We start from the raw sequence: 26,291 nt of genomic DNA, 5'->3' as shown, positions 1-26,291 counted from the left end.
GCTTTGGTCTCAGCTCAGGTGGTGCAAGTGACTGCCAGAGTGGCTGCTGGAAGGTTACACAGTTCTCCCTTGGTCAGCACACAATACACTCAAGCATGCCTGTGAAGCAAGGGCTGGGTTTTCTCATACTAACTTTTATTCCTGAGGCAGGTTTAAGTACTATTTAAAATAATTTTAGTGATGCAGCAATTTCAAGATCTGCGACACTGCAATTCATTAATATCAAGCCTGCAGCTTCCTTAGTTAATATCAGCACTAGATTCTTTCAGTTTTGTACACCAAGAGAGTTTGCAATTCAACAGGCAACTTTGCCTATAGTGCAGACTTACACTGCATGTGATATTGCTTATAATATGCAATTCTTAAAAACTTTATTTATATTACACTTACACATAGGTACTCTATTTCTCCACTATATTATTCATTCCTTGTGTTCTTGGCAACTTCTTGGAAATCAACTGACTATCAAGCATAACCATTTCAGGTTAGACGGTATTTCATGCAACATTTTATTGTAAAAATATTTCAAGATGAGATTTACAGTTCAGACCTCTGAAAGTTACGCACATTCTGAATGAAGCTGTACTTTCAAGAACTGAGACAACCATATTTGGTCTAACTGCAGATTCAGAAATTCTGTTACTGGAACCATTAAGTAAAACTAACAAATGCAGCAAAAGCTGGAGTAAAGCTACTGCTTGGTACTTTTATTCATACACATGCAGAAGAGTGTAGTCAGTTTTGAAACAGCACTTCAGAGAACTAAGCCTATAGTAACCAGAAAATACTCTACACTAATGCTAGTTGAACAACTCTGCACAATAAATGTTTAATCATTTAATGGCCAGACACTTCTATGAATGATCTTTGATCTTCCAGGCCCTTCTGCTTCCCCGATGCACTCTGTCTTATCCATAGAGGCAGATCATTTCGCTCCTGCCTGCAGAGACTTCCTTTCATTAGCCGCCTTTTGCTTTTGCTGCATGATTTCAGAGTCTCTGTGAAGAAAAAGGGTTGGATATCAGATACTGGCTCACAGTTTTTCTAAGCAGAGTCTCCTCCAGCTTATTTTTGCCCTTTGGCAATCCCCTCTTCAAGAAGAGAAAAAGGTTAGCATAAAACTTCTCAGTTAGCCACGAGCACACTGTTTTTACTACCCCGTGTTTTTTCAGTGCATGCATTATCCAATGAAGCAGACAAGTTACTTGATTAGTAGACCTTATATAATTCTTTCAGTTATAGAAGTAAAGGACACAATGGATCAAACATCTTCAAGAAAGCATTACACAATCTTTTCCTGTTTGTACCAGGCAAAAAGCTGCTCAAAAGAAAGAAAAGCTTTATGGGACTTACAAAAAAAAAACCTGTTTAACAGCAGATAGAGCAAAACTTCATCCACGGTTTATGCTCTGGCACATGATTGGACCATGAATCAAAGCAAAGTACTTAAATGCTGTTTCAGCTAAGACACTGGATTATTTCTGACCCATTTCCCCCTCATTTTCTGCCCAACCATTTCACTCAACTTTGCTAGATCTTACCTCTGTTTTCTCTGAGAAGCAGACAAGCTATCCTCTTTCCTTTTGCCTTTGTGGATCTCCTGAGTTTTCTTCAGGTTCTTTTGGCGGGCAAGTTCACGCTGGTTCCCACCTGTAAGACAATATATAGTTAAGCAGTTACTACCACTTTGTTTTTTTCCTCACACCGTTTGCCTGTGTAGAAGTCTGTTATAAAGGTGGTATGGTGTGGCACAATCTGTAGAGTTGGTATGGCTGTATCTTCCATCAGTGTCCCCCCCAGTGCACAACAGGAGAAATTAAAGCCTGTTAGTTCTCACATGTACAATTCTAGGTCATGTCCAAGTGTTATTAATTTCAATCAATTTTAAAATTAATTTCAACATTTCTTACTGAAATAAAATGCAGTTTGCCATAAAAGACTGAAGGAAGGCCATTCCACAACAGCCTGGGCAAAATCATGTCAGTAACTCAACTAAACAAGAGTCATCATCTCAGACAAATTTCAGCATCCAATATAGCTTACAAATTAATTCTAGATGGAAAGAACAGCATTAAAATTAATTGCAAATACTACTGAAGAAGTGACCTCAAACGACTTTTTTATTTGAAGTTAAGTACTTTAGCATGGCCTTAGCAACTGATTAGCATAACTTTCAACAAAAGTGAGAAGAGTAACATTATCTATCTGTCTATCTGTCTATAAAGACACAAACCCACATCACTGCCAGTATAGAGGACACCTTTTCAGGGAACAGAAAACTTACCCCAGGACTACCAAACCCCTGAACTGCCAACAAGTGAGGTGTGCAACCTGTTTGATCAGACAAGGCACAACATCAAAACTCTCCATCTAAATACTCAGGGTTTTCCAGGCAATGGCCACAGCCATCACAATTGCAAACTCTTTTGCATTAGCTGGCAATATTTTCTCAGTATTCTCTTCCTTACAGATCTAGTCTGCTCTAACCTGCCAGAACTGGTTCACTGGCTTGCTACTTCTTCTTGTTCTTCTCCTTTTGGACTCAAAGTGTTCCAGATATGCTAGGCATAATCACTTGTGCTGTTATACAATACAGATCACATTTTTCTACGCTCAAAAGTAAAAACTCAATCTACCCGTAACTTCTGTTGTGTTTCTCTGGTCTCTCTCTAGTCTTATGACTACCTATGCCATCTTTCAGTCCTGAAGCCAAAAATCTCTCCAGTCTTCACATGCCTGTAATTTCTGATATATGGAAGCAGTTTAGGACTAGGTCAATTTTAAACAGCAACCTGCTGATATGATCCGCAGGTTTGTACTCACCCCATTTCTGAGCTGACAAAGGTACCTGCCATGTCAAGAAGCAGACAAGAGCAACCCTGCAGAAGCAGGGTTTTGTGTATTCTTCACAACAGTACATGTACTGCCAGAAGTCCAAGTGAAAACAGCCTATTATGCCTGCTACTTCCTGAGGGCTGCTCCTGCCTTGGAAGATACACTTCATCTGCGACAGGACATCAAGTACTACCTTTTGAAAAAGCAAAGAGAACTTCTGCTCATCCTCCTTATCCTGTCCCCAAAGATCACCTAGAAGAAGGGCAGCTGTTTGTTCAGGGACTGAAGTGAAACAGCTCTCTATCTCTGGCAGCACTAGTGTTGATTAGAACTTGATGACTCATGAGCAGATGATACATTCCAAGCTATAAATGGTTCCTGGGTTTTGTGGTGCTCAGGAGGCACGAACGTCATACGAACAATTCAGCAGCAACAGAAGAGCTCTTCTGTGGTCTTTAAAAAAAAAAATCAAGTATCTTCCTTTATCATAAAAAAAGAGAGGAAGTCAAAACACACTCCTATTGTCAGAATTCATATAGCAATTACCCTCCACACTTAACCTCAGGCACTTCCTTCCTTTACAAGTGAACACCGTGCATGGTTCCTGCAGTTATTCCATACACACAGCGAGGGTGTAAACTTAGGAACTAAACACAATGGCATCACTGAAAAGCCTGGCTGTCACTTCTGCACAGTAAAGCAGAGCAGGAAGAAAAGCTGAGCAACACAGAATGCACACAAAGCACAGAAGACCAAATAACTATCTGGAAAGAAACTTGGTTGTACCATGCCTGCTTCCGAGTCAACATTTCCAAGGACTATTTGGCCCCATTACTTCACCAGGAACCCTGAATGAGTATCCCTAGCTTCAAGGGAGCCAGTGCTGTTTTCTACATTCTGTAACATCAACCTAAATCTTCCATGAAATTGTTCCACCAGATGACAATTCAGCTTTCTGTAATGTGAAATTCAAGCATGAACTGCCCTACAAAGGCCAGTACACCCTTCCTGCTTATACTCATGCTTAAGCATCCCCATCCCAGCCTGCCTGTGCAAGACATATGCCTTAGTTCAACCTGTCCTTGCTCTTCCAACTCCAGGGGAAAAAAAATACCAAAAAAAAGCCCTAAACCTGCCACTTTCTCACGTTCAAAATCTGTTCTGTGCACAAACTGTTTTTGATCCAGGTCTTCAGCTGCACTTCCTGCAGCAGAGTGGCTTCAAAACTGTGTATTTTCAAGAGTGAATCTGAAAGCACAGCCTCAAAACTGTGTATTTTTGAGAGTGAGTGTTACAAGCACAACCTCAGTTAAATATAAGCAGTTTCTGTACTGCCAAGCATAATACGCAGAAGGCACAGGAGCGACTCCAGAGCGAGCATCTTGGGTTTGGTTCACAGTTCTCCGCCATTTTAAAGCGGGTCTACCAACAACATTGCTGTCGAACACGGTGATGATTCACCAAGTCCTGCTGCCCTTTCAACGACAGCCTTAACAACCGCAACTTAAGTAGTGTAGTATTGAGTATTCAGCACTGATATAAAAGCCCTGTATTTCCATTTCTGGGCGGCAGCCGGGTGTGAAACGGACGGTGGTTGTTTTTCCAGCCCATCACCACCTTTACTCCTCCGTCCCGCCCCGCAGCACAGCTGCGCCAGGAGGCGGGGGAGGATGTTTTCGCCTCCAGTTCTAGACGGCGGCAGGGCTGGGAAGAAGCCTCAGCCCCAGCGCCCCATACCCACGCAATCGCTACGGGCAGGACTTCGCTGCGGGGACGCCAAGCCCGCAGAGACCCAGACACGGCAGCGGCATCACAGCGCGGTGAGCTGCCGGCCCCCGGCCGACCCCTGGCCAGGCTGCCCCTCGGTGTCGCGCCCAGGCCTGGAGGCGACTGGGAGAGCGGCCCAAGTCCCACCGCCCCCTTCGCTCCCCGACAGAATCATAGGGCAGCCCCACTGAACCCCATCGACACTCACGGGTCATGGCGAGACGCTCAGGCCGCGCACCACCAGCACCACCACGGCCGCACCGGGACACACCTCTACTCCTACCGCCGGAAACGTCTGACGAGCCGCCTGCCGTCGCCGGCCCTTATGAAACCTCACTGGCCGCTGACGTCACGGCGGCGCGCGGGCTCGGCCCAATCAGAGGGCTGCGCGCCGCCGCCCCAGCGCCGTGAGGGCGGGAGGGCCGCGGGGCCGCTGCGGAGCGTCCGCCCGGGCCGGGGCATGGGGGGGAGATGAGGAGTGGCTCTTTTAACGAACTGGTTATGGCGGGCGACGCGGAGCAGAGAAAGCAGTTTAGGGGTGTCTGGACTGAGGGGTGAAGCGCCTTTGGAGTGCTCGGCCGTTACAGGCGGTTTCGGTGCCGTTGTCAGTTGCCCCGCACGGGCTTTCCCCCTCCCGGCCCCTCCTCGATGCGCCCGGCGGCGCACGCCGATGACGTATCGAGGCGCGCCGCCGGGGCGGCACGCCGTGAGGCGCCGGGGCTCGCGGCACTGCCGGGCCGCCACCGCCACGCGCCGCTGACGCCGCCGAGCGCGCGGGCGGACAGGCGCGCGCCTCTCCCGGGAGCGCCGCCATGTTCCGGCGGGCCCGACTCACGGTGCGGCCCAACGTGCGCGCCCCGGGCAGGGCCGCCGCCCCCGCCCCCGGTACCGGCGGGGCAGACCCGGAGCCCCTGGAGCCTCCGGGCTCGGGCTCCCCGGTGGCAGACAGAGCAGGGGCCGCGGCGGGAGCGTCAGAGGCACGGCGGGCCGAGAGGTGAGTCTCGCCAAGCTCGGGCCGGTGAGGCCGTGTCTGGGCCCGCGAGTCCCCGGGACCGGCCTGCGCAGGGGGAGGCGGGGGCGGCGGTGGGGGCTCTCCGTAGCGCGGGTTGTCTCTCTCCTGCCGTGTTTGGGGGCTCGTCCCGAAGAGCTCCTGGGAGACCCCGCGGTCGGTGCCCGGTGTCCGCGCGTACGTGGTTGTCGGACGACGACTTCTGGGTGTTTGACGCGTTCGCAGCTTAAGCAGAACCTGAGCTGCGGTCCCGCAGCAGGTGCTTGGAATGGGCTCCCCAGGGAGGTGGTGGAGTCACCGTCCCTGGAGGGGTTCAAGGAAAGACTAGACGTGGCACTTGGTGCTGTCGTCTAGTTGGCATATTGGTGTTTGGCCATAGGTTTGATTCGATGATCTCGGAGGTCTTTTCAAACCTAATTGATTCTGTAAGATAAAACTGCGAAGCAGGGACCCAGTGTGGTCTGGCACTCGGTTTCTGGCTCTGCAGCAGCCGGGAGCCCCGGGTTTGCTGTGTACAGCAAAAATTCCTTGTGCTCCGTAATCGGATGACTTTGATTCTGCATTCCTGCAGCACTTACTCCTTTGTATTCACCTCTCCGTGCATTAACAAGGGAAGACTTTCTAGTATTTTTCCTTTTCGACTGTTCAGTTTTTTAAGTGCTTTTTATTGTAGCGCAAGCACGTTGTAAAGTTGGTCGTAGGACCAGTCCTTGAGGACCTTCCTGTTGTAGTTTAACCCTGACTGGATGCTAAGCCTTTGCTTGCTTCATCACGCCCCTGCCCCCTCCCAGCCCCATGGGATGGGCAGAAAATCAAAAGGGCAAAAGTGCAAGAATCCTCTTGTCAAGATAAAGATAGTGTAATATGTAAAGCAAAAGATGTGCAAGTAGGCAAAGCAAGATTGGGAACTCATTTACCACTTCCCTTCATCAGGCAGGTATTTTACTGTCTCCAGGAAAGTGGGGCTCCATTACGTGTAACAGTTGCTTGGGAAGAAAAACATCGTAACTCCAGATGTCCTCCTGTGTTCCTTCTTCCCCGGCTTTTACTGAGGAACATGATGCCACATGGGATATCCCTTTGGTCATCTGGGGTCAGCTGTCCCCGCTGTGTTGCCTCCCAGCTTCTTGCCCATCCCCGGTCTGCTCGGTCATGGGGCACATGAGAGAAAACCTTGGTGCTATTTAATCATTGCTCAGCAATAGCTGGAACGTGGGTGTGCTGTCAACACTCTTGTGGTCACAAATCTGAAACAACAGATCAGCTACTGTGAAAGGGGTTAACTCTGTCCCCGCCAAAAGCAGTACAGACCAGTTTTTCAGGAAATTTCCCCAGTCTGATGTTTACTTTTCACAACAACCTTCCTACTTCTTTTAAGTTCTGCATCTTTCATGAATATCTCTATTCTTTTGGTTGAAGCTTGTCCTTTATAAGAGCGAGAAGGTCTTACAGTCTTCTGTTTCTTATGACTAGAAATTCTGATATCAGAGTAGTTGGCATGGCATGTCTTTAGGAAAACCATGCTGCCTCTTTTTCGGCTTGTGTCTTACATCTTCTTTTGCATTGTGCTTTAAGGATGTTTTTCTTTCAGGTTTTATTTATAAAATTCGCTTGTTACAAAGATTATGTTACTAGATCTTTTGCAATCTGATACTTTGTTCTTAAATGAAAACATTCTTACTATTTTTCGCTTTTGTGATACTGTTGCTAATTCAGGAGATTTGTTAAAGACTTTTATATTTGTAGTTTAACCAGTGCTTCAGTGGAATATAACATTAGGTTTCAAAACTAGATACCGGTGCTATTCAGAAAGACACTCTGATCTATTCTCATGGCTTAAAAAACAGACCTTTGCCATATAACCTTATGACAAGGTAGCCCACCCACTGATAAAGTGACGTAATCTTTTTGGATTTCAGTAAAAACCTTCAATCCTGTCTCTCACGGAATCCTTCTGGCAAACTGTCCAGCCCACAGCTGGATAAACACATCATGTTCTGGGTGAGCAATTGGCTCACGGGTCGAGCACAGAGGGTAACAGTGAATGGGGTGACATCAGACTGGTGACCTGTCACTGCTGGGGTTCCACAGGGCTCTGTCTTGGGCCCTGTGCTCTTCAACGTCTTCACAAATGACTTGGACACAGGACTGGAAGGGATACTGAGCACTTTTGCAGATGACACAAAACTGGGAGGAGCTGTTGACTCCCTCAAAGACAGGGAGGCCCTGCAGAGAGACTTCGACAAATTGAGGACTGGGCAATCACCAACCATATGAAGTTCAATGAGGGGAAGTGCCAGACCTGCATCTGGGATGGGGCAACCCTGGATGTATGGACAAACTGGGGAATGAGATGCTGGAAAGCAGTGCCACGGAAAGGGACCTGGGAGTCCTGGTTGATGGCAAGTTGAGTCTGAGTCAGCAGTGCCCTGGCAGCCAGGAGGGCCAACCCTGTCCTGGGGGCATCAGGCAAAGCATCGCCAGCCAGCCGGTCGAGGGAGGGGATTGTCCTGCTCTGCTCTGACCTGGGGCAGCCTCACCTTGAATATTGTGGCAGTTTTGGGCACTGCAAAATAAGAAAGATATTAAGCCATTAGAGAGTGTCCAAAGGAGGGCAGTGAAGATGGTGAAGGGCCTTGAGGGGAAGCCGTGTGAGGAGCGGCTGAGGGCACTTGGTGTGTTCAGCTGGAGAAGAGGAGACTGAGGGGAGAGCTCACTGCAGTTACAACTTCCTTGGGAGGGGAAGAGGAGGGGCAGGCACTGATCTCTTTTTTGTGGATCAGTGACAGGACCTGAGGGGATGGCATGAAGCTGAGTCAGGTTGGATATCAGGAAAAGGTTTTTCACCCAAAGGGTGGTTCACTGGAACAGGCTCCCAAGGGAAGTGGTCACAGTGCCAAGCCTGACAGAGTTCAAGAAGCTCTCAGGCACATGATGCGATTCTTGGGGCTGCGCAGGGCCAGGAGTTGGACTTTGGTGATCCTTGTGGGTCCCTTCTACGTCAGGATATTCTGTCATTTTAAGTAACAGGCACATAAAATATTTTTCTCAATAAATACAAAAAATACCCAAGCTTACAAATCCACAAAACCACACCCTTCTGTTAAAAAAAAATAAAAGAAGAGCAATTGTAAGAGAATTAAAACTGTTTTAAAATTGTTCATGTTGAATGTGTTTGCCAACACTTTGGAAGGTGTGGGATGTGTTTAAGGGTGAGCTTCTTTGGAGATGTGTGGATTTGGAAAATATTCTTCTTAGAAGAAGAGACCTATGAACCACTGGAGAACTATGGTGGGCTCCACAACTCAGCTGGACAGAGAAGGTGGTATCCAACTTGAAATGCTGGGAGACTCCCAGGGGAACTTACAGTCCTGGGAGAAAGTAGAAAAGGCATGGGTGAGAGCTCTCCCTTCCTTCCCCTATTTGATCATCTTAAGTTCCACTAAAAAGCTGGTTCTTAAAGTTCTTGGTTGCTTTTGAAGGTGTACAGCAACCAAACAGGAGAGAGCAAATAGGGATTTTTTGCAGAGCAGACAGTGTTAGCTTTTTGGGGAGCTCTAGATATCTTTCTAGGTGATGCATTTTAGAAATTGGTTGTCTGGGTGTCTCTGTCTCTAAGGAAGAGTGGATTTGACAGAAGTCACACAATTTGATTTCCTGGGTGAGGTATTTGATGGCACATACAGCACAATGTGTGTGTTGTGTAGTGTGCAAGAAAAGTAAAAGTAAATGTGAAAATGTCTTGCATATCTACCAAATTACAGCATTCCTTCTCAGCTGTTCAAATCTGTCTGTAGCATCGGTTACTTTACCCTGTTTTGTTTTCAGGGAAGTGAAAATCTTCAAAGCATAAGATAATTCTTTTTTTTTCATACAGTTTCTGCTAAATTGTATTTAGCTGTTCAGAAATCCAGCTTGGCACTCTGATTAAAAACTCCACAAAACACAGGTGGTACGGAGAAGGTGAAAAAGAATTACTTTCCACTGTCTCCTGCTGTACAAAGAACAGAGAGTGTTGAAAGGAATTTGCAAGGATCTCATTCAAAACACACAGGCAGGCACCGTGCAATAACCCCTCTAAACTCCTCGTAGCGATGTTCTGTGTACTAGAAATGTTTATGAACTCACAGTGTGGGACAAACTGCATTTAACAGAGGCTGCTAAATGCAAACCCATTTTATGCAGCATTTGCCTGAATCACAGGCAATAGCTGGAGAGGATTTAGAAAAGTTTCTCTGTATGTGTATGCTTTTCTTCTGTTCCTTGAAAGGCATTTGCACCTGATCATTTTTGAAAATGGCTAAGTGAACTATGGGTGTGGTTGTCCTCATACACAGAAACAGGGCATAGTTCCAATGTAAAATTAAAAAACCCCCTCTTTATGACTCAGTTATAATTCTGCTGCAGTCTTACTGTGAGCAACAGCCATGAAGCTGAACCCTGGAGGAGTCAGCAGACTTGGGGAGATCATAATTGTTCGCAATTTTATTTGCACTTTGAAAGTTATTTCTGTGTAAATGATGGGAAAAGTACTTATATAAGAAGGCTTTCCAGGGAAGCTAAGAGTTGTTTATGTGTTAAGTGTAAGCAGCAGCCAGTTTGCCTGCTGAATTTTTTCTGAAATTCACAGTTTACATATCATCTACTTGCAAATGTGTATGCAAGAGGAATGTTAACATTTATTGTAATAAAAATCATGAAACTGCTTGTGACATACAGCTTTATTAAAATGTTTTTAGTATATCACCTGTGTTATGTGATATATTTATTTATGTATTTATTTTTTATATTTTTTATTTATTTTTTATAAAGCTTTATTGTACCAGTATTTTTAGCTGAAAGGAGAGAGCCTTCCAAAAAAAGAAGTGGGGGGTGGGGACATGTTACTGTTGTGGGCTAGTTGATGAGTAATTAATATTAGAAAATAATATGCCAGCTCTTATAGCTGATTGGTTTATGAAGAAGTACCAGCTACACCTTGATTCTAGCATTGCTTTTTGTATATAACAATTTTCCTGTAGCAGGGGGTCTATACTGATTTACCCATAAACATATCTTGAAAGTAAGAGTGAAAAATCTGTCACCATAAAGTCCTTCAGAATAATCTCTTAAATTTTCCAGCGATGACAAGGCTGATGGTTCCAGTGATGCTGGGGAAGCTAGTAAACCTGCAGAGATGCCTACGCAGAGAAGAAAACGGATCTCCACCATGCCAAATCTTGTCAAACCCAGAGCTGGACCTTCATCTGCTCAGCGTTCTGCACCAAGACTGCAGAGGCGAACATCACAGGCTCCCGATGGCGGTGTTTCATTTCAGAAGGATTCCCCCACACCAGAAAAGAGTAGTGCTGAGAGCTCTTTAAAGTCTCCCATGCTTCCTGAGAAGAAAACACCTGTGCCACAAGTGCCACAGTTTTCACCGCTAAAGAAATCGGTGAATAAAGAGCAAACTGTAGGTGTGACTGCTCAGAAAAATGATGACAGTTTGCAGAAGAATGTACCCTCTCCCCTCAAGGAGAGACCAACACAGGAGAGATCAGAAACACAGGAGGAAAAGCTTCCTATGAAACCTTCTCCTGAAAAAGAAAAACGAACGTGTTCTGACCGTGAAAGGATCCTCAAAGCTCGGAAGTTAAGAGAAATGCTTAAAGAAGAGCTGAAGAAAGAGCGAATGGTAAGACCTTTGTGCTGAGCTGTGCTGGTTTGTAAAGGGCAAGGCGTGTGATTCACCTAGCATACATCATCTCTTTGCATTAGTGGTTTCTGGTGGTCATCAGCTGCTCAGTGCTAATAGTCTGTGATACCTCATAACTCCATATGGGTTTGTTCTGTTTAGAAGCAGTAGTAGAACTTTGTCCACTAATAATATGAATTTCACAAGAAATTGTGTATTGTTTCATTTGATTAGACCCTTTTTGACATTACACCTGGTATTATTTTATAGTCAGCATTCGAATTTTAAAGTTTCACAGTTGGTATTAAGTAGGGAAGTGTGCTGTAAGAAGCTTGGGATTTGGTATTTCTCATAGTGTTTCAAGTGGATCATTGTCTGAGTTCTGTAATTTTGAATAACTTTTAACTTTTATTTTTGCCAGATGGTGGATTTCTCTGAAAGGTTGTCTCTGATGCCCTCTTGACAAAGGGACACTTTTAATATAATCGTATTTTTGTTCTTGGTGGTGGTGTGTGTGTGTGAACAATAGAACTCCCTGAATGGGGTACTTTATAAGCAAACAAAAATATTAATTTGTGAAATGTAAAGTACTTCCGGGGTGAATCTGAGTGGGTTTGTTTTTATTTTTTGTATGGAAGAAGTTGAAACACAGACCCCCAATAATCGAAGGGCGTTCTCCACCAGATCGTTCTAAGATGACCATGAGAGACTTGATATACTATCTGCCAGAAAACAATCCTATGAAGTAAGTATGACTTCTTTTTCTCTCTCCTTAAGCTAAATTATTTTTCTACCTGTTTAATACTTAAATCTGGAGTATTAGCACAGATGCAGTGTTATTGCAGTGGGAATAAAAGCTTCTATTTCACATCTACTTACTCCTCATACAGAAATGAGAATAGTGATTAATGTACTTGTTGAAATACACAAACATGAACCTTTCCCAAGTATTAATTTATCTCTGTAGAAATACAGAATAGTCGAATTTTTTTTTTTTCCCCAGTTACCTGTGAGATTTTTAGTTATGGCTGCTAGGAATGTTATGATTGCCTGCCTGGTCTAATGGACTCAGGAAGCTAAGCATTTCTCCTTCCAGGTGCTGAAGTGCAAAATGCACTGCAAGACCCATGAGGTCTTCACATTCCATCTGGATGGATGTAGCTGCTGCTGTTCTGTTTACATGTTTCACCAGCAGCAAGGCTGAGTGAGCATCCCAGGGGTGCCCAGACACAGGGAACACTAATGCAGCTGGCTGCACAGGCTGCCACAGACAGAGCAGGGCCTTTTTCCTGCAACTGCCAAAAGCAATCACATAAATAGAAGTACGGTTATCCAAATCCTGTTCTTTCTCTTAGTAGCTGATAAGTTTTCTGGTACTGTCTGTTATCACCTGCTTGTTAATGTTTGTGTGTTTATATGTTTTATTGATCATTTTCCTTGTTATTTTTTCTTTTACACTGAAGAGTCCTTCAGGAGGTAATGAACAAGATACTCTTACTTTTCTTGTACCTTACAATGGATTACTGCTCAAAGTATCTTTTTTTTGGTGCTTGCTGACCCAAGAAAGAGCAAAATTCATTAAGCATTAAGTGGTTGATTAGTTAGACTTAAGTCTAGATGTGATACAAAGAATGGACAAAAAAAAAAAGCTTTGTGGGTTTTTTGTCCATTGTCTAATAAAAGCCAGGTTTGTGGAATGAAGCAGAAATGTATCTATATAAACAATCATCTCAAGCTTTTTATGAAATTCCAGGTCTTCACTGGCAGAAGAAAAGAGAACAGAAAAAAATTCTGCGCTGAGTCAACTGAGAGGGTTAGTCTTGGTGGTGAAGTATAGTCAAAAATTTTCTGGTATTAAAAAAAACATGTTTCTGTCGTAATACAGTCTAAGTCTATTTTTTTAATGTTTCAATATCACAGCCCTTATTTATAAGAATTTGTAATTTGGGAATGTAGGCTGGTTAAAGAACATTTTGCTTTCAGTATTACATTTTTGCATATTTCCATTTTACAATAGAATGAAAAGCTGATTTCAGAGTTTATGTATTGACTAACTCGTTGATGTGTTGCTTTGCTGAGTGGTTCATTAAATTGGTGAATGTCTGGTATACTGAGCAGCAATTCAAAACTATTTTTGCTTGATGTCTTAAAAATTGTAGGCAGGAGGAGAAAAGTACTCTTGGTCATGAAGAAGAGGAGGAGGAAGAAGAAGAGAATGGGGAGGAGAGTCAGGATGGCCCACTTCTAGTTCCTCGTGTGAAAGTGGCAGAAGATGGTTCGATTATTCTGGATGAAGAAAGGTAACAAATCCTGTGGCTGTCTCATGGACAATACATACTGCATTGCAGCTTAGTTTGGGGATAGAGAACAGTTCTACTTTGGCCTGGGGCAAGCATGAGTATGTATTTGTGTGTTGACAGTTGAGATGCACTTACTTAGGAAACAGTGCAAGTATGTGGCAAAGGAGCAGCAGTTCTCTGCATCTCAGTAGTGGCAGACTTTATAAGAAATGTTTTTGGAGAAGGAGATAAAGAGGAAAATGTATTTCATTACAGAGAACGAACACTGAGGATTTGTCAAACTTTCAGATGTCTTCTATTTAGCTGACTGTTTTGTTTCTTAAAGTTAACATGTATCTGCTTACTGTTACTTGGTTTTCAGTATGATTTGCTCCAGCTTTGCATTTTGCATGTTGCTGCTTTATTCTTCTGTGAGTGTTTTCAGAAAATTTGCTTAGCATATGACTTTTAAAAAGTAGATTATTGAATTATTGAGTTCCCCAAAAGTATTACTAGCATGAGATTTAGGCCAAGGTTTAAGGGTAGAGCAGGCCTGGTAAAAGAATTTGAAAGTGTTCTAGAAGGATATTGGGAGGCCCTTGTGGTTTTGCAAAATAAATTTCTTGAATGTTAAGAAGTCTTTTTTTAAAGATACTTAATTATGCCTATCTGTACTATACTGATAAAAAGAAAAAAGCAAATTTACTTACTTACAGGCTGAGTAGGGCAGTGATTTCTTGCTGCATTCTCCCATTAAAGTACATGTTAATGTAATTATTGAACTTAGTTACAAGGTACAAATGCTCGCTTGTGGCATGAAAAATTTGAACATCTGTCTTATAAACATCTGCTGTGTGTCTTCTTAGCAATATTTTCAGGTAAGTCTCTTTGTATGTTTGCTATTCCAGCTTAACTGTAGAAGTTCTAAGAACAAAAGGCCCATGTGTTGTAGAAGAAAATGATCCCATCTTTGAGCGTGGCTCTACAACTACATATTCCAGCTTCAGGAAAAGTTTTTACACAAAACCGTGGTCAAATAAAGGTGAGTATATTTTTGGTTTAAAATTTCAAGTCTGCAGTAAAGTCTTGCTTTTCCACCTATGCTTTATACTTGACTTCTTTTTTTTCCCGCAATGGAGTAAATGGATCTACTTATGTGTCATGTAGTGTCAACCCTCCCAACTCCTACAACAAGAAGAGCTATGATTTTTACTGTGAAAATTGGTATATTTAAAGAATCCAGTGCCTTATTATATATTAATAGGCACTGTATATTATATATATACATAGGCTACCTGTGATTTTTTTTTTCTGTCATGGATGTTTAATGCTGAAAAATGCTGAAAAATGCTAGTCTGCTTTATCAAAAGCATAATTTCTGATTCTGGTGTACAGATCAACTGCTCTATATGGAGCAGTTAGTACTTCTTAACTCAGTTATTCCAACCTGGGCAGGAATAAATCACAGAAAGTATCTCTGGACTGATTTCAGTGTAAATAGACATCTGTTCTTATGAGAGGGTGGGTTGTTTTTTCTTTTTTTATTACTTCTGCTGTGAATTGGTTATTATCTCTAGGCTGACAACACCATTGCTAGACCTTTTGCAATTGGGAAGGACTTTTTACACCTGTAGATGGAAAAATTTAGCTTCAGGATTCACTGTACTCCTTTTGGGAAGAATTGACTGTGCACTCTTTTCCTATTAAATAATAGTGGTGTTTTACGTGGTGTTTTTCTGATTTCTGTTTGTGCTTGTGTTCATAATAAAAATGGACGTTGACAATTTGGGGTTGGTTAGTTTGATTTACTAGCTTTACAAAACATATTTCACACTCTGCAGTTTTAACATGTTAGACAATTCTTTCTGTTGATAGTTCATTCAGCAGATGTTACTAGAGGTACGTAGGTAAAATAACACATATACTCCAGCTCACCTGGACTTGCAGCTATGGTAGGTAAACTTGAAGTTACTGATCTCATAGCATTGAGTCTGCAAGGTGTTTTTATTTCTGAGAGCAAGGAGGATGGTTTAGTAAATGCTTAAATGCGTATGATATTTTTTCTTATTTTTATTTCTCTAGAAACAGATATGTTCTTTTTAGCTATCAGCATGGTAGGAACAGACTTCTCCTTGATTGGACGGCTGTTTCCTCATAGAGCCAGAGCAGAAATCAAGGTAAAAATTAAAGCACTCAATAAAGCAACTAAACATGTGGTTTTGCTTTTCTTTTTCTCATTTGCATTCCCATGCTTCCTCTGTTAGTATTGATATTTTTGATGCTACTGCGTCTGTAGTAGTGCTTTTTTTAATACCTGTTTCAAGAGGTTGTAAGCATCTGAAACATTAATTTGCTGTTTGAATTTTGATTGATGTATCTAGTAAATCTAGCTTAGTTAGACACAGTTTGTCTTTATTTTAAATGAAGAGCGATGATAAGCATAAGTGGCTGTTTGGTGGTGGTCCGTGTTGTTTCTTTTGTGGCATACAGCTGGGGAAGTCTATTATATTTCAAACCTTGCTCAGATTGAAAGTCAGGACAGAGGTGTTGAAAGTAATAAAAGCAGTGTATCTGGTGATAATCTACTGGTGACAGATTTTATATTTAAAAATTAATTACAAACTTGTGTTCTGTGAGTGTCTATGTGAATTCAGCAACTTCAGTTGGCTTGCATTGAAGGCTTATCTTGATCTGCCATTTTGTATAACATGCTGTTACATTTCTTGCTTAATGAAAAGACAACCGTATGTTTGCTTTTAGAACAAGTTCAAACGTGAGGAAAAAGCTAATGGATGGAGAATAGACAAAGCTTTCAGTAAGTAAAGTAAATGTACCCCACCCTACAATGAGTCATTAAATGGTAGTCTATTTTAACAGTAATTTTTTGTACTTTGCTTTGCTTGAATTAATTATGAGGAAGTTTTTGCTCATAGGTGAGTCCAGTAGCTGTGGAATCTTAGGTTTTTATAACAGGCATGGTTCACAGTGAAGATCTCGAGGTTTATTTTCTTTTTTAGGTGTCTGCTTAATGAGATTAATATAAACTTTTCAGTTGAAGGTTATTCTGATTCATGGGAATTTCTAGCAAGGTTATTTATTGTAAACTGCTTTGAGAGTCCTTTAAGAATTTCTTTGTTAATTGAATGAGGTACATATGTCCTAGAGCAGCATGTTAATACATTATTTGATACTATGGTACAATTTGAGTATTTGTCAGGTCTTAAATTTTCTGAACTACTTGGTTTTGTAATTTGGGTTTTTTTTTAAAACCAGTCTACCATAATCCAAGTGATACAGAAGATATTTTTCAGAAGAACACTCTGTTGATATAACTGTTGCTTTTTAATATCATGTCATATACCACTGATTATTTTACAAACCTGAAACTCAAAAAAATCATGAACTTTGAAATCTGTTCTATTTCTTTGCTTTAATCTGATAGAAGAAAAACGACCCTTTGATTTTGAATTCTTCGCCCAGCTGCTTGAGAAGGTCTTAGCAGATGAGGAAAAGAGGAAACAAAAGACTGTTAAAAGCCAGAAGCCAAAGGAAAGGAAGTCACCAAGGCCTCGGAAGAAGTCAAAAGGTACTTTAAAAGAGTGCTTGAGGTGGCATTACAGAACAGTGGTCAGTAATGTGTTACTAGATGAAAGATCACTTAGGGAATCTTTTCCTTCTCTGTTGTGAACAGGGCAAGAGGATCCTAGCCTCGTAGTATAACTTTTCAGGTGTAGTTTACTGATGTGTGGGATGGTAATAGTTACTAACAGCAGAAACGTGAGACTGCAGTGAAATAAGTGCTCTTGTGCAGTCTGAAGCACTGCTGTTCTAATTTACCAGTTGATAAGCATCTCTGTGAGTTGCTAATGAATTCACTTGTAGAATCCTTGAGCCAAAATCATATTTTTGGCAAGCTCTTCTGTGATTTATTTTAGATATGAATTACATTTAGAACCCTCTTCTTTTGAGGGTTCTGTTTCTCCTTTAAGAGTAGTTTGACTTCCTGAATCTGAAGAGTGTGATTCTTTTCAGAGACTCTTATAAAAGTTGTTTTATCTTTCTTGTCTGTTCAAAATAAAGATTATGTTTAATTACCGTGTTTAATTGCTGTAATAGTGTCTTAATTACTTTAGTACCTGGGAAAGGACCTTTCACCTTTGTGCCTAAATTAAAAACAGTGATACTAACACCATTTCATACATTGTGCTAATTCTATGGGGTTGTCCACTTGTTTGTTCCATAAGGACCCATTCTTTTTTAAGTGGTATTGTGTAACAAACAAGTGAACAACCCTTTTAAAGGGGATGCTAACTAGGAAACAAAATCAGTGTTTAGTTCTTAAAATCGAAATAGTTGCTCTTTTCTATAGCCTTGGTTTTTGGATTTGATTAAGTAAAATATCCCATCTGTTAGGACTTAACAGCCATATAGAGAAATTCTGTTTGTACACTTCATTGATAGATTAAAAGTACTTAGTGTGTAGAGCAATGTGAGTATGCTTTTCTACTTATCTTGCATTTTGGAGTTTTAATTACAGGGGAACAAATTCATTTAAGAGTAATGAAAAGGACAAGGAAAGGTTCTTGGTGGTTTATGTTCTACATAAATACAGGATCAAGACAAAATGTCCTTAAAACAGTAGAGAGGAGAATTTTAGAATCTCATTAAACCCAAAAAATAACTTGTCAGTTACTAGCTAGACAATATTTCAGCTTTCTTATGTAAGGAAGCACGATCAACTGCAAAACATTTCATGGTAAAAAATTACGATTTCATGGCATATATTCTGCAACCATCATCACCTCTTTCTGCAGAGATACGATAATTCTTTCTGGAATAGCAACGTCTGTTTTCCCTGAATCCAAATGTGACTGTGTAATCTGCTAAAAAGCATAGGAACAACAACATTTACTAAATTTGCTTTACATCCCATATTGACCTTCCCCTTGTGAAGTGTCCTGGGTACAGAATGTGTTTTGCGTTTAATGTTGAAGTTAATCTGTTCTGAAGCTTTTCTGTTAAGTCAGTGACTACCTTCTCATGGTCCTGCTCATATGTCTGGCAGTATATTGGCAGTGATGTACGAATACACAAGATGTTGCTAATAAAAATGCCTGTGCTGTTTATGGCTGTGTATTACTCCACCAGTCTATTAACCAGGAACCATAATGTCTCAGTAGCAAAAGCTGCCAGCACGGGAGCTGCTAATGATCAAGATGAACTTCAGGAAGCCAGAATTTCTGATGAAGAAACAGAAGCAGACGGTGTGACGGCTGAGAAAGAAAATGAGGAATCTCTGGGCATTTCTGAACAGGCAGAAGAACAGGTTGCGTTAGAAGCATTAGCAAAAAAGAAGAGAAAGAGGAAGAGAAAAGATGATCTTGAAGAGGAGGTAGAGAATATTCCAGAAGAAATGTCTGTCTCTTCAAAAATTGCTGAAGAAGGGAAATCCTCTAATAAAAGTAAGAGGCAAAAATGCTCAAACGTTCAAATATAAATTTTATATAAAGACTTTGTGAACTTAAAAAAGGAGAATTCGGTCTTTAATTTCTATTGCTGATCTGCCTTCGGAGGTTGTGGAACAATGCCTTTCAAGATCAGCTTTCTTACTAAATCTAGAATCTATTTTAGCTGAGAACAATTATCTTAAATCTTAACACTTGGTCTTTTTCTACTAGGATTTTTGGTATTAAATTAACTCTTCTTCACTGCAGCTAGGATTTGAGAATTGGAATTCGAAGACGTTTCCCAGAATGTCCAGATTGATTTAATTCTTATTAATTCTCAGGGAAAAAAGTGGTACATGATACAAGCAATGATAGTCATACAACTTGTAGAGAAGAACTGGATTGTGCTATTGAAGGAAAACAAGATGAAACTGCTGTCACAGAGGAAGAGAGATCAGAGTCCTGTTTACCAGTGACGGACCAAATGGAGAGAGAAGGTGGTGTTGATTTATGCAGGTAATGTTTATAATGGAAAGCTTAGGCAAAATAAAAGAGTTAAAAGTTTTAATTTTGGTTTTATTTATTCATATTAACTGCCACAGAATGTGCAGGTTTTTGGTTTCTGAGAACTGTCCCGGGTTTTAGTAAGCTGTTTATGATTTACACAATCAAACATATGAAAATATTCTCTGCCCTGATGGGCTGCGCTTGCAAAATTGATGTACATTAATACTAAAGTCACTTACAAAACTGATTGCATTCTTTTTGAGTGTTTAGGAAGAGCATTGGTTTATTCTAACTCCTAATATTTCTCTTCAAGCACTGGTTGATAATGTTGCTAAGTAGTGTTGCTATATGCTTGAAAAATTTGTCTGTTTTTAATAAAATGGTTCTTGTGGAAAAGGAATGTCGCTTAGACTTTATTTTTGCAGAATCTGGGTGGGAGGCTAGCTTTTGTTTTGTTCAATTTTGGGCATACTTTTACTTATAAGAAAGTGAATGTTTGTTAGACTTGATATATGTGAAAGTGGTAAATGTAAAAATTCATTATGAAACTGTGAGTGCAACTTGAGAGTCTTGCATGTTAGTTGTATTTAGCTGTATTGCGATTAAAGTTTCTGAGAATCTGTATAAAATAACAATGTCCTTTAATACCTCATTAGAAACATATGAAGGAACAGCTATTTGCCTTTGAACTCAGCATAGATGGTCCCAAAGGATGAGAGGAAAGAAGCTTCTGCATACACTGTTCTTGTTAAAGTTTGTTTTTAAAAAACAATCTAGTCTAGAATAATCAGATCAGATTTAAACATCATCTTATAATAGCAGTGCAAAAGTACAAAAGTTGTTTTAAAGCTCTTATTCTGCAAATATCACTAAAACTTGTAAGATTCTCTGAAACATAGATACTTATGTCGAAATTGCATTGTTTTTCTGTGCAACTTGATCTATCTGTAAACACTAATAACTTTTTTCTAAAAATACACTAATGTTGCTGTATGCTTTTATTTATTTCAGCTTGGAAGATATCAACAATGTTATATTAGAAACAGAATCAGCTAAACCGAGAACCAGGGATATTAGAGACGATACATCACAGGAAAGCCAGATTTCAGAGTTACCAGTTTCAAAGATTAGAAGCCAAGAAAGGCAATCTGAAGAAACTAGAGAAACAAAGGTATTTTTATTTTTTATGTAGTTCTTCTCAAGACCTTGCCCATTATCATTAGAAGAGGTTTGTAAATTAAATCAAAGCCATTTTTTGATTGTTTTTGTGATGATTTCACCATTGGGTGGACAAAAGTCATCAGGTCTAAGAACATCACCAAAATTTAAATAGTATCAGTTTGGCTGGGTTTAATGGATTGTCTGTTAACCTGAATTTATTCAGAGAATATACTGTGCATGCTTGTCATAGACAAAACAGCAGAACAGTTTAATTATCCAAAAGTGAAGCATTGCAAAATGAACAGTTAAACCCTGGAGCAGGATTTTGCTGGCATACGCTTACTAGTACAATGTTGGAAACTTATTTGAGTGGGGACAGCATTAGGTTGTTTGTGCTGTCTCAGAGAGGAAACCTCTGTGAACTCTTGTCCACTGTACTGGCTACCATGGGGTGTTCCAGGAATGATATAGGAAACTCGACCAAGATTGAATGATCTCTCCTCAGGTATGTTCTAATGAGGTCCAGCAGTTTAGAAACTTCTGGGATTGCATCTGGTTTATTTTGAAGCCCTTGATGTACCACTTACTCATGACTTTGTCTAGCTGCTTTTTTTGCATCTACCAGTACTTCTGTGATGAATTGCATACCAGAGCTGAGATAATTATTTACTTAATTAAAAAAGGGTATTCTTTGGATTGTTTTAAGCATGCTGCATGGTAGTTTAATATGCGCGATACTTCTGTTGTTAAGTTCTTGTTCATCTTTATGATATTCTTGTTCATCATCTTCAAGCTATTCTTGTTTATAATGCCATGTCTCCCTCTCTCTAATAATGTTGTTTTCAGGGTGAAAAGTTTTAATCTTATATTTCTCCTCATACAGAGGAAGTTCCATTCCCTTGATAATTCTTCTATCCCCGTTTCATTGTAATTTTTGGAATGTCATATCTAAAAGGCTAAAGAACAAATAATTCGCCTGTTGCATTAGGGAAACACTAACATGTAGAATTTCCTAATATCTCACCACAAACTTTCCCCTTAAGATCATTCTTCATCTTAGAAAGTACAAAAGAAAGGGAGAGCAGTAAAGAGTGTCTAGCCTGACTTCAGTAAGGCTTCTAACACTGTCTCCCCTAACATCCTCTCGTATGGGAGCTGATGAACCATGGACTGGATGATCAGACAAGGAAGTGCACTAAAAACTGTCTGAATTGTTGGGTTCAGAGGTTTATGATCAATGGTACAAAATCCAGTTGGAGACCAGTAAGTAGGAGTGTACCCTGTGGGTCAATACTGTGTCGAATCCTGTTCAACACCACCCTAAATCATCTGGAGGATGGGGCTGGGTGTAACCTCAGCAAGTCTACAGAGGAGGCAGATCTGGAAGGAATTGCTGAGACACCGGGAGAGTGTGCTGGCATCCAGAGCGACCTGGAAAGGCTGGAGAAAGGGGCCGACAGGAACCTCGGGAAGTTCGACAAGGGGAGATGCAAAGTCCTTCCCCTGGGAAGGAACAACCCAAGGCAGCAGCACATGCTGCAAGCCAAGCAGGTGGAAAGCAGCTTTGCAGAAAAGAACCTGGGGGTCTTGGTAGCCTCAGAGTTGAAAAAACAGCTGGGCTGCATTAGGAGAAGCATTTCCTGGCGTATTGACCAGTTCTGGGCTCCCTGGTAGGAGAGACACGGACATACTGGACACAGCCTGTCCAAGGGTCTTAAAGATGGCAAAGGGATTGAAGCATCTCTTGTAAGATGAAAGGCTGAAAGAGCAGGAATGGCTCAGCCTAGAAAGAAGGCTCAGGGGGATCTTCAATAGCTACATAAAAACCCAAAGGGAGGATGTGAACACAACAGACCCAGGCTTTTTCTGGTGGTGCCCAGTGCCAGAACAAGAGACAAAAGAGACAATGGGCAAAAAATAGAGGACAAGGAGGTTCCTTCTGAGGATCAGAAAATACCTTTCCACTGCTCGGGGTACTAAGCCCTGGCACAGGCTGCCCAGAGAGACTGGGGAGTCTCCATCCTTGGCAATACTGAAAAGCTGTGTGGACGTAGGGCATTGGGCAACCAGCTCCAGGTGGCCCTGCTCGATCAAGAGAGTTGTACCAGAAGACCTCTAGCAGACCCTTCCAACCTCAACTATTTTAGGAATCTTGTTTCTGCTCTTCTTTACTGTAAAGTTTATTGTTTCTTTTCTACAACATTTTTTTTCTTACTCAGAACAAAGACATACATCACTCACATAGACCAGACGAAAAGCAAAGTGCATCAGAACGTGGTTCTCAGTCTGAAATCATGTAAGTAGAATTATCTTACCTTGCAGTGGTACTGGAAATAAATCTGTGTCTACTCAATTTGGATATAATTCTGCTTGACCATAGCAAGGTGAACTAGAACAGAAATCATGATAACTTGTTTTCCGTATATGATGAAGTTTTTTGATAGAAATTTTGATCACCGAGGAGCAATTCATTGAACTAAAACTTAAATGTTAGATGGGAACAGGGAGGGAGACTTAACTAAGTTTAGAAAAAGAAATCTAGCCTATCTGAAGTCAGCAAGAACAAGAGATGAATTTCTGCTACTTTGTAGGTGAAGCTTGCTTGTGAAAGTTGATTTTGTTTTTTTAATGAAAGGGCCTCACTTAATTCTTTGACATTCGTAATTGTCCATCAAAGCTTATTAACTGTATGCATTATGTTTATGGTGTATTCCTTCCTTCCTGTTTGGACACTGTTGCTCTTTGCAGCTCAGAGCAAGAATTGAAGAAGATACTCCAAGATGTCTCTGTCTTACTTGCACTCCTTTATGAAGTTAATCTTTGTGACTATTTCTTACACTGAGCAGTGGTGTTTAAAGAAGTCTGTGCCTTAAGTTTTCCTTTTTGCGTGATCATCGATTTCTTATTCCATGATATAATTTTTAAAGGTGATTTATGGAGGGGCTACTAGTTCATGCTAAATTGGTTTTCATGCTTCTGTTTTTCCCATTTGGAAGGGCTCTTCTGATAAAGACTGTCAAAGCTTTATTTGTCCTGCCCTAGGAAGAATATAAGAAAAGGTAGTAGTTCCCAATCTGAAGATAGTTGGTGAGATGTAAGGCTTTGTCACTGTGTGAATCCCTGGACACACCACTGCAATGGTTAAGGACACAGAGAGTGATGTATGTACCCCATTCTTCAGTAACGTGTGGATGTTGGCAGTAGGACAAGGTGTTTGAAAACAGCAGTTCACTGTTCCATGGCTGAGATAGCTTTGAAATGGTTTGGAGGGACAGGAGAGGCAGATAGAAAATTTTGTATATAGAGCAGATTTCTGTTGTTTCTATTAAACCCAATAAGCCTGTTCACACTGACATGAATTGTGAATCCCTAGGAGATTCATTGACATGAATCCCTAGGAGAAAAGGTATTCCTATTTATTTAATGGCATGAAATGCTTCCTTCAGGTATTTTTAAGTAGATTCCACTGAAAGCCATCAAAGTTGTTTAGGTTTATTTGATGCTCTTTCAATAAAGTTGTAGCATGTCTTCTAATATCAAAAAGATGAAATTTTTTTTCTGTTTATTCTCTCGCTGCATGCAGTGTCTTGACTCATGCAGTCTGTGATGCTCTTGAAGCGCATCTTGGACCGTATAAAACTTGAAGTGTATATTTGGTAAGCATCTATACCAGCTCTTTTTATGTCTTAAGGAAAACTGAAAAATCAGCAGACAGAAGGCGCTTGCAAAGACCTAAACCCAATTTGATGAGATCATCTGGAAGGAGGGAGACAGCAGCACAAGACAAAATGGAGTCTGAAGCTTCCTCTCCAAACCCTGAGAATACAGATGAAAAGGTCAGAGGGAGCCGTGTTACTTAATATGTTATGTTCTTGATGCTGTTTTCATCAGGCGGATACTGTGGACCAGCTACAGTCTTATAAGTAGTATTTTAAGAAATGCTGCTGAGGTGTCTACACACTTCTCAAAGGGTAATATTTCTTGCCTCAGTTCCAGTGCTCTGAGGAGGACAGTAGAGGAAGAAACAGAAATGAAGCCACAGAAGTGGAGAACAGAGCTTTGGATAATGAATCCGAGTAAGTATTGAGATCACTTCTCCAGTCTCCTGGAATTAACTAAATATAATTGTTAATTTATTCTATACAATGCTCTTATGAAAAGACAACAATAGCGGTGAAGTTTTAATATAAGTCTTAAAATTGACTTCAGCATTTTCTTGGATGATATCAGGTGGCACTGTGGTAGAAGGTATGTATTTCTTTTCTGGAAAGTTGAGAAAAGCATTACTTTATGAAGTACCAACTGTACTTGGAATTTGAAAGGGGAAATTGCGGGAATTGATAACTCTGGTTTTGCTTTCCTCCTAATCTCTGTTGTCAGCTAAAGGCTCTGCTTCTGATACTTGCAGAGGCAGATACAAGTATGCAGTCTAGGTAAGGTCCTACACTGTGTGAAAAATTAATCTCTTTTTAATAAGTAGATAAATTGAGTTTCCACACTCTGTAAGACTAAACAAAGTTTGTTTCTCATGTGAAGAAACTTGCCTAAATTTGGGCAAATCATTCTGAAGACAATCAGATTCCAGTAAAAAAAGCTGTGCAAGACACTGAATATTACACAGGCTTGAATATTTTGTAGTAAATGTCACTGTTCTGGATCCTTTTTGCAGAGAACCTGAAAAAACTGCAGTTGTGAAGACAGTACTTAGAGGATGTCGACAGAGATTTAAACCTAATATTACAAGAGCATCTGGAAGGAAAGAAGAGCCTGAAAAAGATGCAGGAAATGATAAAATGTCCCATCCACAGCTTAAAGGGGAAACTGAAAAGGTATTTAACAGAATAACATAAATGGAGATAATGCGTTAGCTAAAAAGCTGCTGGATGCTACAGTAATGTTATCTTTCTGGGGTTTTTCTTTTCTTTTTTTGCCTGGTTTAAAGGTAAACCAGGTTTAAAGGTAAACCAGCAGGGGAAATGAACTCAACTCAAAAGAGAGATTATAAATCAGAATAACAATTTAATAAAATAACACAATAAGTACAATTATACAGACAAACAATTGGTTTTAACCCACAAAACCCAAATGTATAACCCAGCACCCTGGGGCATGAACAGAGTGGTGTTCTTTGGGCCCCGAGTCCAAAGTAAAAGGAGAGGGGAAAACCTGTTGCAGTCTGGTTGAAAAGTGGTGGTTGCAGTCCAGTCGAGAGTGGTGGTCTGCAGTCTAGTTGAGAGTGGTGGCCTGCAGTCTCCCTCTGGATCCCAAGAGTGATTAAAAAGGTCCCAAGACTCCAAGATTATATATCCTCCAGTTCAGGCAGGAATGCTCAGTACCTCCCTCAGGGCACTAGGGTTCCTCAATGGGTGTGAGGACAAAAGCAACATCCTATCTCACAGGCCTCTTAGCACCTAGTTTATAGCCTGGGGAGTCAGGCTCTATGTGCAGATGGTGTAAATGGTTCATTGATAACAGTTTCTGGGAAATGGCATGGAAGGCTATAGAATACACAGTTTTGGGTTACACCCATCCAGTGATGAACTGGTCTCAGCTGTCCTAACTAGGACATTGCCCCAGAGTATGACCAGGAATTAGCCACTTACTTAGCCTAC

At 41.0% G+C, this 26,291-nt stretch overlaps 2 protein-coding genes across 7 annotated transcripts in view; one reads left to right on the top strand and one right to left on the bottom strand.

Annotated features, from left to right (window-relative positions):
- Nucleotides 1-495: 495 nt before the first annotated feature.
- On the bottom strand, nucleotides 496-4,930 carry SERF1B (small EDRK-rich factor 1B). Its single transcript, XM_064640983.1, has 3 exons — nucleotides 4,811-4,930; nucleotides 1,542-1,650; nucleotides 496-998 (listed from the first exon to the last, which is right to left on the bottom strand). The coding sequence occupies exons 1-3, from the start codon at nucleotides 4,815-4,817 to the stop codon at nucleotides 926-928; spliced, it is 189 nt and encodes a 62-aa protein (XP_064497053.1). The 5' UTR covers nucleotides 4,818-4,930; the 3' UTR covers nucleotides 496-925.
- A 130-nt stretch (nucleotides 4,931-5,060) lies between these two features.
- BDP1 (B double prime 1, subunit of RNA polymerase III transcription initiation factor IIIB) overlaps nucleotides 5,061-26,291 on the top strand; it is a 51,768-nt gene continuing 30,537 nt past the window's right edge. For 4 of the 6 annotated variants that reach the window (XM_064640971.1, XM_064640970.1, XM_064640967.1 and 1 more), the window contains exons 1-16: nucleotides 5,061-5,596; nucleotides 10,733-11,285; nucleotides 11,924-12,030; nucleotides 13,039-13,098; nucleotides 13,445-13,585; nucleotides 14,473-14,606; nucleotides 15,647-15,741; nucleotides 16,325-16,379; nucleotides 17,007-17,150; nucleotides 18,742-19,026; nucleotides 19,353-19,527; nucleotides 20,530-20,689; nucleotides 22,899-22,975; nucleotides 24,371-24,515; nucleotides 24,676-24,755; nucleotides 25,349-25,508. In XM_064640971.1, coding sequence (XP_064497041.1) covers nucleotides 5,415-5,596; nucleotides 10,733-11,285; nucleotides 11,924-12,030; nucleotides 13,039-13,098; nucleotides 13,445-13,585; nucleotides 14,473-14,606; nucleotides 15,647-15,741; nucleotides 16,325-16,379; nucleotides 17,007-17,150; nucleotides 18,742-19,026; nucleotides 19,353-19,527; nucleotides 20,530-20,689; nucleotides 22,899-22,975; nucleotides 24,371-24,515; nucleotides 24,676-24,755; nucleotides 25,349-25,508 — 2,553 coding nt within the window. In that variant the 5' untranslated portion in view covers nucleotides 5,061-5,414. The remainder of the gene's footprint in view (nucleotides 5,597-10,732; nucleotides 11,286-11,923; nucleotides 12,031-13,038; nucleotides 13,099-13,444; nucleotides 13,586-14,472; nucleotides 14,607-15,646; nucleotides 15,742-16,324; nucleotides 16,380-17,006; nucleotides 17,151-18,741; nucleotides 19,027-19,352; nucleotides 19,528-20,529; nucleotides 20,690-22,898; nucleotides 22,976-24,370; nucleotides 24,516-24,675; nucleotides 24,756-25,348; nucleotides 25,509-26,291) is intronic. The other 2 variants (XM_064640969.1, XM_064640968.1) reach the window with 2 other exon arrangements.

Source organism: Pseudopipra pipra, chromosome Z (assembly GCF_036250125.1).
Source record: "Pseudopipra pipra isolate bDixPip1 chromosome Z, bDixPip1.hap1, whole genome shotgun sequence".
NCBI classification, from domain to species: domain Eukaryota; kingdom Metazoa; phylum Chordata; class Aves; order Passeriformes; family Pipridae; genus Pseudopipra; species Pseudopipra pipra.
Note: the sequence above shows the minus strand (reverse complement) of the source record. Positions and strands in the feature narration are given on the sequence as shown.